Genomic DNA, 19567 nt, shown 5'->3' with positions numbered 1-19567 from the left:
ATTTAGAAAAGTGCTATATATGTACAATGTGTTAATATTATTATCATTATAATTTAGAAAAATCGTTTTTATTATAATATTGTAAAATCTTTTTAATTTATTTATATTTGTGCTTTGTTTCAATTAATCACCCAACCCATTGCACAAGTCCACCCATGCACTGAAATACATGCACTCTTCTTAGTTGTGCAAATTGTAAATAAAAATTTCCTCTTTAATTTTAACCCTAGTCCCTGTCACAAGACAGTTTTTTAATGTTGCCCAGAAGTAAATTATTTCTTGCTTTAAACATGATTATTGAAGTTTTAAATTTCAGCAGATCTTTAAATTCCAAAGCATGTGACTTTAAAAACAGTGTATTTGTGTGCTCCCTATCCCTAACACAGGATAAATGATAAAAAGGGATTGAACCAAAAATTGAGAAGGGGGAAATACTGCCCCTATTCATCTGAAGTAGGTGGCTGGAAATTACAAATAGGTCCTACATTTATGATTGGCACTAATGTGCAATCATATCAATATATATTATCAATATAATTATTTGGATAAGACAAAGTATTTGCATTTTCTTTTATCTTTTACCCCCAACACAATTGAGTTACCATTATGAAAAACAAATCTTCGGTTGGAATATTCTATAAACATATTTAGTAGACATGTAGGCTACTTAATAAATGAAACATAAATATAAAAGGATAATGAGAACAAGTATCTCACTTGTTTATCTGAGGATGTTTGTCAGAAGTGCACAGGCCATATTTGAGAGCACAAATCTTTTGAACAGAATACAGTTTAAAAAACGGTCACTTCATTCCTACCTGACAATCGAGGCTTCCATTAATTCTTGGAATATTAAGAATAACATTTTTAAGGGATTCAAATTAGTGCAAAAAAAGTGTGATGACCATCATCCCTCTCATATATCAACATACAGCCAAATTACCATGACGTGGTTTAAAAGTAGGGAACAATATAAATCATTTGGATTACAAAAGACAGCAGTAGAGGACATTGATCAAAGTATGGCTTTAATTGAGTTTGCTCATGAATAATAGGCACAAACCTTTAGATTTAAGATTTTCACATTGATTAAAATGTGATAAAACTAGGATGGATATCAAAAGGTGGGCTATCTTTGAGGACAAATTAACTTTCCTGTGCAAGAATGGCAACTGATTCACAATGGACAGACTCTCTTTAACTAACTTTATATAACTAGTGCATTGCCAGTAGGAAGCATGTATTCCTGTAGAAAAGTGGGAGGTTAAGTAGCTTTTTCATGGATGGCCAAATGAGGTTGTGTTTGAAGGTGGGTCATCAGGGATATAACTGGCTGTTTTTGACTACTTTTGATTATACTATTATATTTCACTTTAAAAATTATTTACCTTGCCTTGTTTGGTGTCATTATTTTCAGCACAACCTCACATGTATGACTGTACAGTTATTTTTTCATTTTGACATACTGTATTAACACTATGGACCTGAAATCATTTGTGCATAAGTTTTTGAAATTTACAAAGTTATATTTAACTATTTACATTTAAATGCAGGCAATGCCTCAAGCTCAGCGCTTCTCAGCTCATTCCTGCCTGTTCCACATTCAGCTGTTTCTTCCTTGTTTTGACTCACAACACAAAAAAACAACTACACTACACACTAAACACACTACACTAAACACTATATAACATACTAACTATACAGTCCAAACATGCTATATGTCACAAATCTCTCCCCAGCTCCCAAAACTCGCCATCTCTGTTGCTGTCTGTATCACCGCCGGCATCCCTGAAACAACTTCCCCTGTTCCTCAACAACCAAACCTGCTGCTTGCGGACACTTTCATGACAAAAGCACGTTTTTACCATTTCTTCCTGCACCAGACACAATGCAAAGGTGACGGCAATGTTCGCAAAAAAGCATGGCGGACATTATTTACCCTAAGTCTGGTTCTGGACATTTGCGTCAGGTCCTTCGACTCGGGAGGTGGGCCGTGTGGGTTGGGCTAGCAGCTAGCTACACACAAACATCCACAGATTCCAATTCCACTTTGTTGTCCTCGCGTATCCGGATCTCCTCAGACCGGAACAGACTCAGTCCGGACTCGTTTAGTCTCATTAATCCACAACAGTCAGTTTAGATGCACAGAACGGCACCAGGCCGCCAGCAAAATCCTGGTCCAGCTTGCGCCTAAATCCACTAGTTTATTAAGGTATGTTGTGGGCTTGAGCTCTGCAGTGATTGGCTCTGCTGCGCACATGGCTATGGTGTGCAGTGATTGGCTCTAGTGCGCATGTGACTTTGGTGGCTATGGGTGACAATGCTAGTGGAATTCGTAAAGCATTTATAAAATAATTTATCAACGGTATCATTGTAGTCCAAACAAATGCGATGTTGCAGACCCTTGAACCAAGCAGCAGCCATGTGGAAACTCTCAGATCAGTCTGATCCTGATCTGCAGAGATATTTGAGGCACACATACACACACAGACAAACACACACACACACAGACAGAGATTCCTTGTTTTTATAAGAGATAGCAGCAGAGAACTTAAATCAGATTGTGGCTTTAAAATCTTGTGACACATAATGTTGGTGAAATAAAATAGGTAAAATGAAATTGTGTTGCATTCAATGTTTGGGAGAAAAGACTGTGCCAGTTTGTGGCTGCAGATGGCACCATTGCTGTGCTTACCAGTGTCACCGAGAGGATCCCACTGCCGTTGCAACTCAAGCAGTCACCCTTCTTCCATGTTTGCTCCAAGGATTCTACCTGTTTCCTGTCAGTTTTTCTCGAATCTTAAGCCAGGTGCTTGAACTTGGGGGATGTTAGATTTCTGCATATGAAAGATTGTGGTTTGCTGCTCCGTAGGAAAGCGTCCTAGATTAACTTTTGTTGAGATTTGGCGCTATAAAAAATAAAATTGATGTCGTACAGCTAGTTGTATCATGCATGTTTATGCATTAAATCACGATAAATGTATCTTAATAATTCGTCTGGTAAAGCTCATTCCATTAATTCAACACAGTGGTCAAGAAGGAATTGACATTATAAAAAGGCCATAACAATAAATGGATCTGACCGACATATATGCCAATTTCACTGTAGGCTATATAAAAAGTCAACTTTAATATGCAGTGCTTAAGCCAGTATAAACATTAACTATGTCTGGAACATTTCGTTGTGAAATCATGAAAATCCATCCAACGTCACTGCGTGCTAGTGAACTGACGCACCTCAATGCCCCACACATCTGAACTACGACAAACGCTTTAGATCAGATTTGGGCTCTCTGCTGAAGCCTGGAGTCATTGGCCAGCGTTAGAAAATGCTGCAATCCTATTGGCTGGAGTGGCTGTCATTTAATCTCCCACTGCCAATACACTTAACCACTGACCTACTAACACAGATCCATGAGTCAGAAGCCACCTTGAAAGGGAAAAGCCATGGGAGGAAAGTCTAGTACTTCGCAACACGTAGGATTTCACAAAGACTGATAAACGTTAACGTTAGCTTTGGAATCCAGTGCTCGATACGCAGCGGGAAAACAGCCAATACCGTCCAACCGGGGGGCAGAAAAGGTACAGTTTTGATTCGAGGTTGAGAGAAAGCCAACCCTAGTCAAACTCCTTGTGTCAAAGATTTCTGCCTGGCGGGGTTGTGTTTACGCCTTGTAAAGACAGCCCCTGAATCACAGCGGCGCGGCGCTAGCTTGTGTTTCTGACATGTAGCTAACATTAACCTCTGTTTGTAAAACTCCTTTTAAACTTAGAACAGTTACTCAAACTGAAGTTGCAGCTTTTTGCGTTGTTGGCGGTTATTAATTCGACTGTAACGTTACTGTTTAAGTTGCTCGCTCGTACATGGCTGATATAATCAGCATAGTGGCAGGTAAGACATTGATTTTTTTTTTTTATTTTTTTTTTTTTTTCTTTCAGGTACGTAGGCCTACCAGTAGCAAGAGTTTGTGGATTGCGGCACAGTATTGTAGCCCATAATTTGATGCGGCTGGGCTATCAACGCCTTATGGCTGCTTTCGGTGTGTGACTGTATGGGGGCTAACGTTACTGATCCACGTAACGTTAACAAAACACCGTTTGCTATCCTTTATATTATGTAGTTATCTTCACATTAAAACTGCTTACTTTAAGGGCGTAGTTAGACCCCACGTTTCAGCCGCCAGTGTCATGAGTAAGCAAGGCAATGATGTCATGTAACACTGAATGCCCTTATTGTAGTCTTAGCCTTACACGGGAAGCTTTAATAATCTACCATATTTATTATGAATTGTTTATCTACATAAACAGAATAAGCGACCAAATAACACGGAGCCATGGTGTTACTGCCACACTGGCGATTATTGCATAATATCTGCAGCCATAGGGGTGGGGGGGTATTGTGTAATACGAACACAATGAAGGAAGGAATCTGGGGCAAAAGGACGATGACGGGTCGCGACGGTCCGGGCCAATATCCCGGCCGGCCGAGGACGAAGCGGTGGTGAACCCCCTGTCTCACATCTAGCAGAGACACGCATTTTTATCACATGTGGTCCGAAATTAGTCTTGATTTCATGCCTACTTAGAGAAACAATAGGAAGTGACCATCGCTGCAAAATTGCTACATTTGTAATGGCTTTATTGTGTAAGCTCAGAGGAATAGAAACATACATCTTTCGAGTTGATCTCTTATCTCATGATGGCAATTATGTGATGTAATTAAGAGCAAAAAACTTCTCTTTGTCACTTTCCATGATGCATGGTGGGTCAGGATCTCAATCACAACACAATAAAACAGCATCCATTTGATTATAAACAGACGGTGGACACATGTTCAGATTAACAGGTGGAAACAAACTGGATTTTGTGGGTCAAACATGCTTGGGAATAGTACGGATTGCCTAGTGTGCTCAGTGTGCTTACACAGAACCTCACTCAGGGACAGTGAATTTTTTTATGTTTATTTTATGGTACTTTAGGTATTTAGTATATGCACATTTCTGATCATGTCTTACATAGTATCTTAACCTGGCATGACAATGACCAATGACCATTTTCCAGACAGCACTAAACCTTCTATCTCGCTGTGTTGATCAAAAGCAGGAGTATTAAGTGGAATGATGAGACCAAACGCCGATCCTTTGACTAAATTTGGTCCTGTTTTTTTTTTTTATTTGCAATGTAAGCCTCAAGTTTGTTGTGCTTGCTATAGGTCAGGAGTACTTTTAGTTGTTATATTTATTCATCATACAAGCGCCATAATTTGTTGAATATTACAAATATTTTGAAAATTGAAATATATATATATATTTGTTGTGGGTTTTGAAAGGACAGTTTTACACACAAACACACACTATTTTATTTTTTACACCCACAATTCAAAGCATAGGAGCAATGTTGTAATGTAACTGTAATGTAACTTTATTGTCCTGCCGGACAATCAACATTCAAGAAATGTTCACATCCCTAACTGTCAGTCTGTGTCACACTCATGTTGCTCCCTGGGAGGGTACAAACCAGTAACAACAATCCCAATTTTACATTTTCTATTTTATAGCACTTGCTTATTGAGCAGTATAATTAACCACTTTAATAAGCAGCCAATTCCAGGGTTTTGAAAGGACAGTTGTCAAGTTCAAATTTATATATGAAAAATGTTAATTTAAAGGCCTGCCTTTTTGCTGTGTGTTTGGTTTGTATGGTGGTTTGTATTCATTTTGAGAAACTGTATTAGCCACTTCATATGCAGTATACTAACAATGCTGCTGAAAACTAAAGTCAGCAAGACTGACTGGCATGTGATATGGAATATTTTTTGGAAGTGTGTCCCATTACCAAAATACAAGTGTATGATTTAAGTTTTTCATGATCTAGTGATAAAACAACCAGATGTAAATCTACAAGAAGGATGATATTGACCAAACACATGTTCTGTGTTGACAGTGCCTTGCATCTGTTACCACAACAAGAGGTAACACAACTAATGTGTTTGACCATTTACGTCGGTACCACACAGCTCAGCGCAACAAAAACAGATAAGATCAGTGCAGGTTAACAGCTAGTCAACTGGTTTGATAGGGTCTTACCTTAGCTCCCTTATTTTCTGAGGTAATTTGATCATAGCTAGCCTGCTAACAGAGAAAAAAAATGAGCCCTGAAACGGTCCTGTTCGACTTCCACAAAGTTTCATGTAAATCGGGCCGAATCCAAAATCCTGCTGACAAACAAATGGCACAGAAAATGTTGGCAGAGGTAGCTAACTGTCTGCGTGGTGACTAACATTACCCCAAAACAGGGTCCACAATTTAGTTAGAGTTGATTTTATATCTGACATTATTAAGTCCCTTTTCTTTTAAAGGCTCTCCACCTTGGCAGTACAAACTCTGGTTCTTCTTCACTGACGGTTGCTTACCTTTTTGGACCGCCATTCTGGTCGAGCAACCACTGTTCACTGCTGGGTGAACTAACTGCATGCTACTAGTGATTTTTTTTCGGGAAAGTTGCCACCAACACTTGGTGTGTATCTTTGCTATTACAGCAAATACAAGGGCTTTAACAGAGGGCCCATTAATCCCAATAATCCTGAAGTCGTAAAATAAATACATGATGCTCTCATCCTATCAGGTACTAAATGAGCATGATAACAAGGAGTGACTGACAAGAGGGTTCTTGTGAGAGACATGAGGAAAACAAACAAGCATGCAAATGGAAATTATCGAGGCCGGCAAAATTATCAAGCTCATTTTTATTCATTGTACAATTCATTGATTTATTGATTATTGGGACAGGCCTAATCTTACCACTACTGTGCATTCCTCCAAGTCAACACTGCTTGCCACTTGAGGATCATGATGGCCAAAACAGTTGATTAATTTATTGTATTTGGAAGCCCGAGCTGCTAATGCCCAAGGTCCTTTTCTCTCTAAGCATTTCAGTTCCTCCTTTACTTTTTGACATTTTGATGAACGTTAGTTGATTGTTTATGCAACAGGGGGCAAGTAAGGCCGCTGGTCATACAAATTTCCCTGCAAGCTCAACTTTGTAACTTTTGGGAAGAAAACAACCAAATTAAATAAATGGTGGAAAGCCTAAACATTTTTTTTTAAAAATGTAATTAAATGATTTTCAGACATTCCCACAGCCATAATAGAAATGTACAAGCAAAGAAAGTGCTATGTATAGCCACTAGCTTAACATGTATTGTAATGGCTGATATATTTGGAACTTTTAACCCGATTGATTGATGATAGCGAACGGGTGAAGGGAAGGCCAGTGAGGAAGGATGCCAGGTTGGTTTAAACAAAAGTGACTGACTGGCCCAACAGTGCGGATTGCCAGTCCACCCCTTGTTGGCTGCTGGTGTTGCGTATTCCCTCCATGCATCATCGCAGTGACAGCTATTCAAGAGAGTTATAAGATTTGTAATGTTAAATATTGGAGCATTTTTTCCTCCTTGTGGACTGTATAGAGGAGGGGTGGGCAAACTTTTTGGCTCAGGGGCCACACTAACTTTTAAAATTTGACAGACGGGCCAGGCCAGCCCCAGATGCATACATTTTTTTTTTTTTTTTAAGTATTTTTTTGGCCTTTTTCTGGCTTTATTGATAGTGCAGATGAAGAGTTTGACAGGAAACAGGGTAAGAGACAGGGAGTGACACGCAGCGAAGGGACCCGGGCCGGGAGTCGAACCCGGGTCCGCTGCAGAGCCTCGGCTCATGGGTCGTGCGCGCTACCAACTGAGCTATGCGGCGCCCCCCCAGATGCATACATGTCAAACATACATATAAAAGGCATTACGGTGTTAATACTTACATTAACTTTTAGTGGGAACAGTGTTGTTGATCACCCTTTTTTGCTAGTGCATCGAAGTCTAGTTTTGTTGTGGCAATTCTCAGAACAGATCTGAGGTGTTCATCACTCAACTGGGATCTGTGGGGTGCTTTGTTGGTGTTCATCACACTAAAAGTCTGTTCACACACATATGTAGAGCCAAACAACACCAGCATCCTCTGTGCCATCTTCTGGATGTTTGCACTTAATGAAGCATAAAACTCATCCAGTCTAAGAGAGTTGAACTTCTCCTTTAAGATGGTGTCACACTGGAGATAAATCAGTTCCAACTGCAACTCCTGTGGTGCTGTTTCAGGATCTTGTGTGAAGGGACATGACACCAGCTGAAGTGACTTGTCAATTTTTCCAAAATCGGAGAACCGACGGCAGAATTCCCCGTGCAGGTCGTCCAGTGATTTCCTGTATTTGTTCACATGTCGAGGGGCCTCTTTCAGCGTAGCCAGTGTGGGGAAATGAGCGCGTGACTTGTTGGACATTTGCTTTGAGGACAATGCTAGCTTGGTTTTGAAGGCTCTGATGTTTGTGTACATGTCATGCACAAACATGTCTTTCCCTTGTAGCTTCACGTTCAGCTCATGCATATGTGTCAGTATGTCCACAGCAAACGCTAAATCACAAAGCCAATCTGCCAGCTCAGGAAAATTGTCAGGTTTCTCAAGTTGCTCCAAAAATGAGATAATCTCCTGTTTGAGCTCCCACACTCATTGACATACTTTCCGCAAACTTAACCCGCGGACATTAGAGTGGTAAAGCAAGTCCTGATGATCGGCGTGTCTTCAAGAAACTTAATAAACTGACGATGATGAAGTCCCCTCGCTTGAAAAAAGTTAACAAGTTTTACAACTGGCTTCACTACGTCATCAAGCTGCAATACAGATTTACACAGTGCTTCATGGTGGATTATGCAGTGTAGGAAAATTACCTCCTGCTCAGGGTTGTCCAATTTCACCCTCTCTTGGATTCATTTGAGCAGCCCGATGTTTTTTCCAGTCAGATTTGGTGATCCATCTGCGGTAATGTTGGCGAGCTTACTCCAAGCTAGCTTGTGCCTCTTGATGACCCTTGACAACCTTTCAGGGATTCCATGGCCAAAAACTCTCAAAAATGTCATTAATCCCTCTGATAAAAATTAAAAGCTGAGCGGTGTCCTATATGTCATTACATTCGTCCACTGCCAAGGAATATAATGTAAATGACCCTCCTTTTTAGTTTAGCTTGCTAACTAAGTCTTCATCAATTAGCTCAACACAGTGGATCACTGTCCTGTGTGATAAGCTAATTTTTTCAAATTTGTTCTTGCTCTCAGAACACAAGATACCTGCTGTCTCAACCATGCACTCTTTGAGAAACTCCCCTTCGGAGAACGACTTGCTGGTCTTTGCTAATTTGAATGCCAGCAAAAAACTTGCCTTCGTGCTCGATTCTTGGATGGTAGTTTGTCGGATAAAGGTGTTTTGTTGAGCCTGCAAATTAGCTGCCAACCTCTGAGCGGTAGCCGTCCATTCTTGTGTTGACTGGTTGTTAGCGTAATTAGCATGCTTGCTGGAAAAATGACGGCTGATGTTGTTTTCCTTTAAAACCGCAACAGTTTCTTGGCAAATAAAACATACAGCCTTTGACCGGACTTAAGTGAAAAAGTATTTAGTTGTCCATTCCCTATTAAACATTCGGCACTCACTGTCAACTTTTCTTTTTTTTGGCTCACTCATTGTTGCAGATGGGTTCAGAGCAGCAGCAGAGTAATAACAAAGAGCACAGGCTCTGCAAAATCAAGTCAATGTATCACTCCGCCTAATGCGCCACCTGGTGGAATACCAGGCATTACAGGACAAGGTCAAATGAATGCAGTCATAATTATAATATGATTTGATTTGGGAAATTCTGCACCCATCTTCGGTGGCCCAGACCAAGGACCAATTGGCCGGATGTAGCCCGCGGGCTGTAGTTTGCCCACCCCCGGAATAGAACATGTATTACAAATTGCAACCATGCGGTCGTAGTTTAGTTAATTTTTTTTTGGTCATTTTCCAATTTATAAAATGCAAATACAGTGGTAGATGGACAATAAATTAACGTAATGCTATCTAGATTCAGAAAACTACAGAGCCCCTCTGGTGACATTGGTGAAAAAAATATAATTGCTTAATAACACATGGCCACTCAATAGGGCAGTCCGAGTCGGAGCACATCCTTGTAGAGCATTCTGATGTTATCCATGGATAGGCTGCGGAGAACAAGCGTGGGGACACATGAAACAGGCTCCATTAACGCCTCTCTATGAATTAAAATGGATAAAACATGTTGTAGGTATGGTGGGTGTGATCTGGGGTGTAGCCCTATCTCTCTCATCAAGATAAAAATTGTTTACATAATGTTCCTGTCGTCGACACTGTGAATTATTGACATTTGGAAATAAATTGCAGGCCACCAGTTACCCATCCCTGAAATGCAGCTTGTGTTGACCTTCGATTTAATTTATGTTTGAAGGGAGAACAAACATAGGGCACACACACACAGCAGATTTGACTAAGAAAAAAAAATGCCTACAGTCATAACAGTTTGTTAATCATCAATGTGTGTAATGAATTTAGGTTAAGAATGTCTTCTGTTCGATATTGTGATTGAAGTATACATTTTGCTTTTTTATATGATTAACATGCGGTTTCTGGCATAGTTCATGATGTATGACAGCTCCGAAAATGTGTTCTCATATAGTCTATTTCAATATTATCCATCATTATTCGTATGTAATTATTGTTTTTTTTATGTCCAAATATAACACATTTAGTTTTATTTACATTTAATGACAACTTGTTAATGTTGAGCCATTGTTTCTAAATTATCCAGTTCTGTTTCCACTGTATCCAGAAGTTGCTCTAGATTTTTGCCAGACCAAAACAGATTTGTGTCATCAGCAAACAAAACAACTTGGACACTTTACAAATGTCATTAATGTATTATAAACAATTCTGGACCCAGCACTGACCCCTGTCGGACCCTACCTGTAACCCTCAACAAGTCAGACTTGATATGCTTTGATTGCACTTATTGCCATCTGTTGCTATCTATCATTTGTGTGCTACCCCTCATATCCCAAATCTTATCAGTTTACTCAGCAATAGGCGATGGTCAATTGTGACAAATGCTTTTTTTTGGATTAATGAAAACTCCTACTGTATTCAGTTTGTTTGCTGTGGATACTTGTTCTGTTAGCTCCATCATTGCCATTGTTTCGGATTGGATTGATATGAAGCCATCTTGATGTTCGCTTAGTAAGTTGTGTTTTTTTATGGAGTGATTGAGTGTTTGGACAGAAAAGACTATTTCTCTATTATTTCTGAGAACTGTGGAGGAAGAGAAATTGGTCTAATTTAAGTGTGCTATAGGAGTATAAGAGCTATAACAAGAATGCTTACCATCATTTTTGTGGATAGGAAAGACCTTTGCTATTTTCATCTTCTTAACTAGAGATATGTCTAAACAAATTTAAGTCCCCACATACGAAGATCATCTTTTTATTATTCCAATTTTTGTACCTATCAACCATCTTTTCATTGAATGTGTCGCGACAAGATCCTGGTTAGATGCAACTTATTAATACATTCTTTGCTATCTATTTCTATAGTAGCACTTCTTCTGAAATGGTGAAAAACATCCACAATGTGATGCCATGAACTCTCAACACTTTGCTGGTCTGCACAGATTCAACTGTATGACGCCTTGAGTGCAACAGCACAATACAATTTATCAGTTATAATTTCATTATCTGATCAACAAACAACAATGTAAAATTTCCATTATACAGTCGATAATCAGCCCGATACTTATCGTGCATGACAACTTTTTATAAAACATGGGCATGAAAATGACAACTGCACTGGTCTGAGACTGGCAATGACACTTGTGTTGCGCTGTGCACCACTTTTCACTGGTGTAAGATAGCCCAATGAAAGCAATTTGGCTTCATATTATCTGCTGTCTATCGGCCAGAATTTTACCACAAATGATAGTAACTGATAACATATTTTTTTTTATATTGAGACCAAAATATATTAGTCCCAGTTTCATATATGTGTTGTATCTGTAGGTGTTATAGTAAGTTTGCAATCTACCAATAAAGAGAGAGAAGAAGAGGAAGTGCAGCATGCAGTTGTTGTGCTTATGTTGTGAGATTGCTGTGGGGCTGCACAATATATTGTTTCAGCATTGACATTACAGTTTGTATGCACAATAGTCACATCACAGTGCGTGCAACGTTGAGTAGGGCAAATTAATTAACATAAAGTAGCACAAAGTGCCTCACAGAGATTCAAAACAACAACAGAGATTAAAACAGCAAAGAAAATCAAGGAAAGAAAATCAAAAGAACCAAACCCTCCCAGCCCCACAGATATGCACAGAGACATACACAAATACATATAGGGCTGGGACGATGACATAAATTCGTCAACATGAACAATTTGCGTCGACGCCTCATCCCAAACAGGAAGTGGTAGTACCCGCAGAGGCTGAGAATAGTCACACACCCACTGGACACTGGATTAACGCTGCAGCAGTGGTTTGTCAATTCTCTGGCATTGGTCATCCACACAGAGCAAAGCTCCGCTGGAGTAAAGACGAACCGCCGTGTAATTCACACAGAAAGCTGCGCTGCGGCTCCTAAAGAGACATGACAGTACACGTCATGATGATGACATCAGTGTGTTTCCCAGGTGTCCCCCCTGTCAATCCAAATCCATGGGCCATTTGTAATGTGTAGTGATTTAGAATCCTGGAAAGTGAAAGAGTTACGTTTTTGCGCTAAATTACTTTATTACATAATCACCATCGGTAAACAGGTGAAACAGCGTGACTCATTTGCGGGGACTGAGGCTGTTTTCTGGCAAAAGTTCACTGAAGTCTTGGTCGGGAGGGCTGACCATTGCGATGATTTCTATCAACACAACCATTTGAGTGAGTTAAAGGTTTTTGCCGGTGACAGACACTGTTTTTTGGGCAGAAATGTGACGAAGAGTCGGTAAGACAGGTAAAACAGTAAAATAAAGCGAAAAGCATAGACACTAAAAACAGGAGGGACTAAAACATAAAAGCATAGAGGCTAAAAACAGGAGGGACTAAAACATAAAAGCATAGAGGCTAAAAACAGGAGTGACTAAAACAGTAAAAAAGGATAAAGGATACAAATGCCCAGACTAGCACAGCACAAAAGGAATTAAAAATCAATTAAAAGCCTGGTTGAAAAGGTGGGTCTTGAGCCTTTTTTTTTAAAAAAAAAAACCTTGACAGTCTCCATGACCCTGAGGTTCTCCGGCAGAGTGTTCCACAGTTTGGGGCCATAATAACTGAAAGCCGCCTCTCCGTGCTTTTTTGAGCTAACCTGTGGTATGGTTAAAAGGCCAGTGCCGGAGAACCTCAGGGTCCGCGGGGTAAAAATTAAGAAGGCCCAAGACCGTTAGGACACTTAAAAACTAGTAAAAGTACCTTAAAATCAATCCTGAAATGCACAGGGAGCCAATGCAGCAATTTTAAAACCGGTGTAATGTGTTCCCACGCACTTGTGTGGCTTAGTTTTGTAGTAATTGTAAATTCGAAATGCTCTTTTTGGGAAGGCCAGAGAGCAGGGCATTACAGTAAGTTAAATGACAAGAGATAAAAGCATGCATCAGCACCTCCATGCTGGCCTGAGAGAGAAACAGGCGGACTCTGGCTATATTCTCAAGATGGTCTAAACCTATCTTCAAAAATCACACCCAGATTTTTTACAGATTGTTATGGTTTAAAATCCTTTAACTTTGTTAAAAGTTTCTCTTTCTGGCCTTCAGGACCAATGACTAAAACCTCTGTTTTGTCCTAGTTGAGCTGTAGGAAATTTGCTGCCATCCATGTATTGATATCTAAAATGCAGTTAAAAAGGACATCAATAGGCCCTGTGTCATCAGGAGACACGGTCCAGAAAATAGTATATACCAGAAATGCCCTGTCCTGCAAATCTTGTTCTCCCAATGTCAGAAAACGTGTTTGTATGTAATCATTATCATTTTATTAGTTTCTTCCAGTAAGAAGGAAAAAATCCTTCTGTGTAAATGATCATTCTGACTTACTATGAATCATATTACAATTGTAATATATGTAAAAAATACCACAGTAAAATGTATTCACCATATTATACAGCTGTAAATAATATATATATATATATATATATATATATATATATATATATATATATATATATATATATATATATATATATATATATATATATATATATATATATATATATTATTGGATGGATGTAAATTATGTACTGGCACACTGAAATGAAAAGGGCTGGAGCCCTCTGAATCCATATGAGGCATCAGGATCACTTCATAACATAACAAAGTTATCTGTAAGCTTTTTATGAGGTTGTGGAACATGAGACATGCCCATCCTAGTCGAAATACATTACATACTTATATACGACATATGAATACCAATAAAGCAATAAAACTTAGCCTCCTGAAAAAGCTAGCTGATTGTTGAGTCTCATTATCAGGTCATTAAAATCTGGATTGGAACTTTGCATTGGTCCGACCCAAGCTGTCAACCCGAAGCATCTGTTTTTGACGATCTGGGGATAAGAGTCAACAAACATCTTCTTACTTTAACTAAAATTGAAACTGTGTTTTTTACTTTACACTGACTGACCCTATCTCATTGTCTGTTATTTCACAGGTTTTTCGTCTTATATGGATTAAACCAATGGGCAAATTACTATTGCTGCGTAGAAGCTTTATGGCGCACAGTTAAAAGACCTCTGAGGACATTCACAGTAACCAACAGTAAAAATATGCAATCAATCAAGCAAGAAATGGACTCCACTGAGTCCTACGGTGGAGAGAATGCCCTGGTTCTAGCTGTGGCCTTGCAAGGGGGTAACAGAGATCCGATAAACCACAAAATCTCTGCTATTGCATATAAGTCCAAAACTACCTGTCGCAGGAAAAGGGAGTTTATTCCAGAGGAGAAAAAAGACACCCTTTACTGGGAGAGGCGTCGCAAAAACAACGAGGCAGCCAAACGCTCCAGAGAGAAGCGGCGTATAAATGATATGGTTCTTGAGAACAAACTGATGGCCCTCGGAGAGGAAAATGCCTCCCTCAAGGCTGAGCTGCTGTCGTTGAAGGTGAAGTTTGGTCTTATGAGCTCAGCAGCATATGCACAAGAAGTCCAGAAGTTATCCCGTTCCACCACTATTGACCTTTATCAGGAGCTTGTTCCACCTACACCTAGCCAAGGTTCCAGCAGGGATTTGGAGCCTCGTTACTTACCCAGCAGCTGCATTTCAGTCATTAAGCGCTCACCTCACATGCCTGAGACATGCATTGCAACTCAGGCTAGCTTCAGTATCTGCAGGACTGCAGAGGTCAAGCAAGAATCTGCAGAGAATAGCAGCTATGCACAAGAGAGATGTAGTCCCTTTGAACTCTATAGAAACTACATGGCCAGTCCTTTGTCTGGAGTCTTCCAGTCTGCTTCTTTAACACAGACCACCAGGTCCTCCAGTAACTCCCCCAGAAGCTCAGAAGATGGCGCTGTAAGCAAATCATCAGATGGCGAGGATGAGCAGCAAGTCCCCAAAGGGTTGATGCCATCTGTAGCTGACCCAAGAAGTGTCATTGTCTCCGCACACAAAGTACCAGATGTCTGTTCTTCAGCTTTGCCCCATAAACTCCGGATCAAAGCCAGAACCATGCAGATCAAAGTAGAGGCCATCGACCCTGAATATGAGTCTTCTGAAAAATCGTTCTCTCCGACCAGCGTTTCAGAAGGAGGTTGCTTCCACACCACTCAGGACTCCTCAGAGTACACCCAGTCCACCCCGTGCCCTTTGTCATTACAGGTCACCAACATGCAAGACTGGACCCACCAGTCTGAGAAGTGGCATAAACGCAGCACAGAGACACTGCAGAATGCCTGCAAGAGTAGCAGGCTTACCCCGAACCCTCTTTCGAATAAAACCATTGTGGATGTAAAAGAACTCTCCTATTCAGATGCTGGGGACTTGTATTTTAAACAGGAACTTGGTGACCAGTCTGCAAAAGTGGCCTCTCTAAAAACACTGATCTAATCAACAAGGGTTTATGATTGAGTCAGCTAAAAACACCATCATCATGAGTCAATATCAAAAGGATGTTCCTCTAAATGACTTTTGTATCTTTTGCATTTTTACTGTATTTGTTGTTTCACTGTGTGGTTAATATTGTGGTTCAAAATGGTTTAATTATCGTAAATATTCAAATACAGGATGCTCCAGTAGTAGCTGACAGGGCACGATCAAAGGCTGTTTGCTGATGTAGAATGATTAAAAGTAATGAGGAGGGGTAGAATTGATGCTACTGTAAATGGTCACATGGTAAATTAGTAAATCCAATTTAATGTACAACAAAGAGGGAGGCCCTGCCCCTTTTGGGGTGCCCCATCGGACCTTCTTTGGAAAAAATGTGTAGTCAATGGGAAGACACAAATAAATGTGTGATCGCATTTGAATCATACCCTCATATCATGTCTGTCAATTCAAAAGATAATTTTGCAAGTAAAAAAGGGGACAATTACAGTAAATCTGGCTATATTGACATCTGTTGTTACATGATGTTGAGTCTTTCTAATGATATAATTTAATTAGAAAAAAAAAAGATTTGCCAATTGCCATTGTACATGTTTTTCTGAAATAAAGTCCCATGGTGGTCCACCAGAAGGGGCTTGACTTCACCTTTCTATACCCCAGCACTAACTCCATCAGTACAACAATGGTTAATACTGTGCCCCTCAGTTTTTGTTTGTCTGCACAGACTGTTTTTCGAGTACAAATACTGTTTTTATTCACTCACTAATTCATTTGACAAGGTGACAATGACTGGTATTAATTGGTTATTGAAACACTTGGTGAGAGAAGAGTACTTAGTGTGATGTTGCCGTGACTCTCTAATGCCATGTTCAGACCAAACGTGATACAAGTTATTTGCGCTTCAAGATTACAAAGTCAATGATGAGATGCAAATAGATGCAAATTTGTGTCTGATTGTAACATGAAGATGCAAAAAAATGGCATTCACGTGAATTGAAAATTAAACTTAAAGGTGATGCTGTGTCACAAAAGCCTGTTGTCAATGACATTCACACTGATGTCATGAAGTTAACATCACTGATGTCCAGACATTGAACAAGAACAACAGTGGAGGAGAGGATAATCATCACTAATCGTGGCCTTTTGTGGATTCCCATAGCCGTATAATTAACAAATCTACTCGTAGGAAAGTGAGCGAGAAAGTCAGACTGATAAGTTTTGGAAATATGTCTCAGCACAGCATAGCTGTTAGCAACGAGCATCACAAATGTTGTTTGCTTGTCGTCTGGCTGAGAGACTTGACAAAGTATGAGTTTTTAGTTACTGCAATATCAGTATTGCAGTCAGATCACAGAGAAATTGCTTTATTTTGGGTTTTGTGGTAAACTGCGCTGGAAGCTGCAATCATCCAGCCCGACGGTGAAATTCACTGAGCTGGGTGCTGTGTGTTTGTGGATATTTTTATTTGCAATACTAGCACAAGTAGACATGAATAAAAATGAATAACCCTGCTATCAAACTCACGAAAGTAATGCAGCGTGAATATTTTGCTCCCGTTCAGTCTGTTAAGTGTCGGGAAATGAATCCTGACCATTATACTTAATGTATTCAGTGTAGTATATGTAAGTAAGATCATTAAGTATAATGGTCCTCTGAAAGGCAAACATACATAAATAAATGAAAAGAGGGATACTTTTTCTATGTATTGTGTTGCAGAGATGTTTACAAAGGCTAGCATGCTAACAGCTATCTTCCTGTCTCGTCATAACGCTCTGTATAGCAGGATGCAAGTCTGTTAGCCCCCGTAGGTTCGGCTGGAAGATGTAAAAGCAGTTTGTTTGGACAGATAATTGCCTGCTTGTACTTGGAGGAGTGTACCACAGCAACCCACATCCATACCCAAATCTGTTATGATCAGCTGCAAATAAAATTGCAGGAAGTTTGTCTTAAAGAACTGATTTAAAAAATGAATCTGATTAGCATGCTAGCTGAGTAAAGTCCAACAGTGGTTAAAGATGTCTGTTTTTCTACTTAAGAGGACTGTTGTTCTGTTTGCAGATAATTTCCATGAGGTACATGGTTGTTTCCAAGCAGGAAATAACCATTTACCTAGGTGGTGATTTTGGGGAAATTGGATGTTTACTTGTCACACTTCCAACTACTTAAAGCTGACCGCTTAAGTAACCTTGAGTCACTGCACTGCAGGACAGCTGAACATGCCAAAATATGGAAATTGTCTTGGACAAATATAAAATTGAAGATGTGTATTTGAAGATAAAAGTGTCCAATTTATGTTTCATGAATAATGAATTATTTACCCAAGTTAAAAGTTTGTTTGTTTTAGGACGTTCTTATTTTCCTTTCAAATACAACATTCATTTTTTGTTATACTGGGTGACTATGTTACTGACCATCATGTCTTGTACATCAATACAGTTGAAATCAATGACTTTGTAATCCCAGCAGTGTGCTGAAACAACTTAAGAGACATCATGTGTCATAGTCATAGTCTGTAGTCCAAAAAGTCCATTTTTTTGCTATAACCACATTTTGGCTCTGCTACGTTCACCAATTGTCACATTTCCATTGCTTAACTGTGTATTGCTTTGTGTTTTTATTTGTTTTTTTGTTCTTTGTTTAAACCTTTCAGGTCACTGGTTAAACCAAGACTGTGTTTGACACTGGATGGACAGTTATGACTACCTTCTGATGGAACAGACAGTGTTCAGACAACTGGACTTTTTATAAAGCTAATACATATATTCTTACACATTCATTCATGTTCACCATTTGTAGAAAAATAACACTGTATCATTAAGTCTCCAGAGATCATTATAATGTTGAAATTCTTCAAATTGCTGTGTCTCATAAAGGCTTAATTTTCTTTTGACCATTTGGGGTGATTACATCACGTGTTGTGTTCTTCTCTGTAGTCAATATAACATTTCTTACTTCAGTCAGCCCTAGCTAATATGATACCAAATAATGTACTTTGTTTCAAAAGAATGGGGTGTTCATTTTTCATCTGATTAGCTTGATGATGATGATGGTGATGATAATAACTCCATATGCCCAGACCTGAGGTCCATCTCCTGGTGTCTGAACACTTCTCAAAGTGTATTGTAATGGCCAGTTTTTGTTTCCAATAAAAGTCTTGTCATGTTATCATGTTTTTTTTCTGTTTTTGTTATTTTTGTTTAATTTTTTTTATAATTCCCCCTTTCCCTCCCCTTAATCGAAAAGGTTCAAGTCCTGTTTAGATTTTCACTGGTTAGAGTCCAGTGGTGCCCAGTTGGAGTCTGGCACTGAAACAACAGGTTTGAGTCCTGTTTGTTGTATGTTGTCGTCACCAGAGACTGTAAGTGTGTGTGTGTTGAAATTGGAAATTAGTGCAGAAATACATCAGGGTATCTTGGCTCTAGTTTTGTATGTCTTTTTTACAAATATGTACATGAAAGTTGGAAGCCATTGTGTTGCACATGTACCAGAGAGGTTTAAATGGACACAGTAGGAGATAAATGGTTTTCATTAGAGGACTATCTCGACATGAGTGTGTAAGAGGGGTCAAAGAAGGTTTTACAAGTAAAAGAAAAGAAATCTTTTCATAGA

At 39.4% G+C, this 19567-nt stretch overlaps 1 protein-coding gene across 2 annotated transcripts; it reads left to right on the top strand.

Annotated features, from left to right (window-relative positions):
- Positions 1-3376: 3376 nt before the first annotated feature.
- On the top strand, positions 3377-19123 carry nfil3 (nuclear factor, interleukin 3 regulated). 2 transcript variants are annotated; one of them, XM_037116330.1, is made up of 2 exons: positions 3377-3582; positions 14566-19123. In XM_037116330.1, exon 2 carries the CDS (start codon positions 14681-14683, stop codon positions 15959-15961), a length of 1281 nt encoding a protein of 426 aa, XP_036972225.1. In that variant the 5' UTR covers positions 3377-3582; positions 14566-14680; the 3' UTR covers positions 15962-19123. The 2 variants fall into 2 exon arrangements, with proteins under 2 accessions (XP_036972225.1, XP_036972226.1); XM_037116331.1 differs by lacking the exon at positions 3377-3582 and adding an exon at positions 3651-3892.
- Positions 19124-19567: the final 444 nt, after the last annotated feature.

Source organism: Acanthopagrus latus, chromosome 12 (assembly GCF_904848185.1).
Source record: "Acanthopagrus latus isolate v.2019 chromosome 12, fAcaLat1.1, whole genome shotgun sequence".
Taxonomy (NCBI): Eukaryota; Metazoa; Chordata; class Actinopteri; order Spariformes; family Sparidae; genus Acanthopagrus; species Acanthopagrus latus.
This window is presented reverse-complemented; position numbering and strand designations above follow the sequence as displayed.

What these genes read in the sequence shown, in the direction of transcription:
- nfil3 (XM_037116330.1), top strand. Translation starts at nt 14,681, where the DNA reads ATGCAATCAATCAAGCAAGAAATGGACTCCACTGAGTCCTACGGTGGA.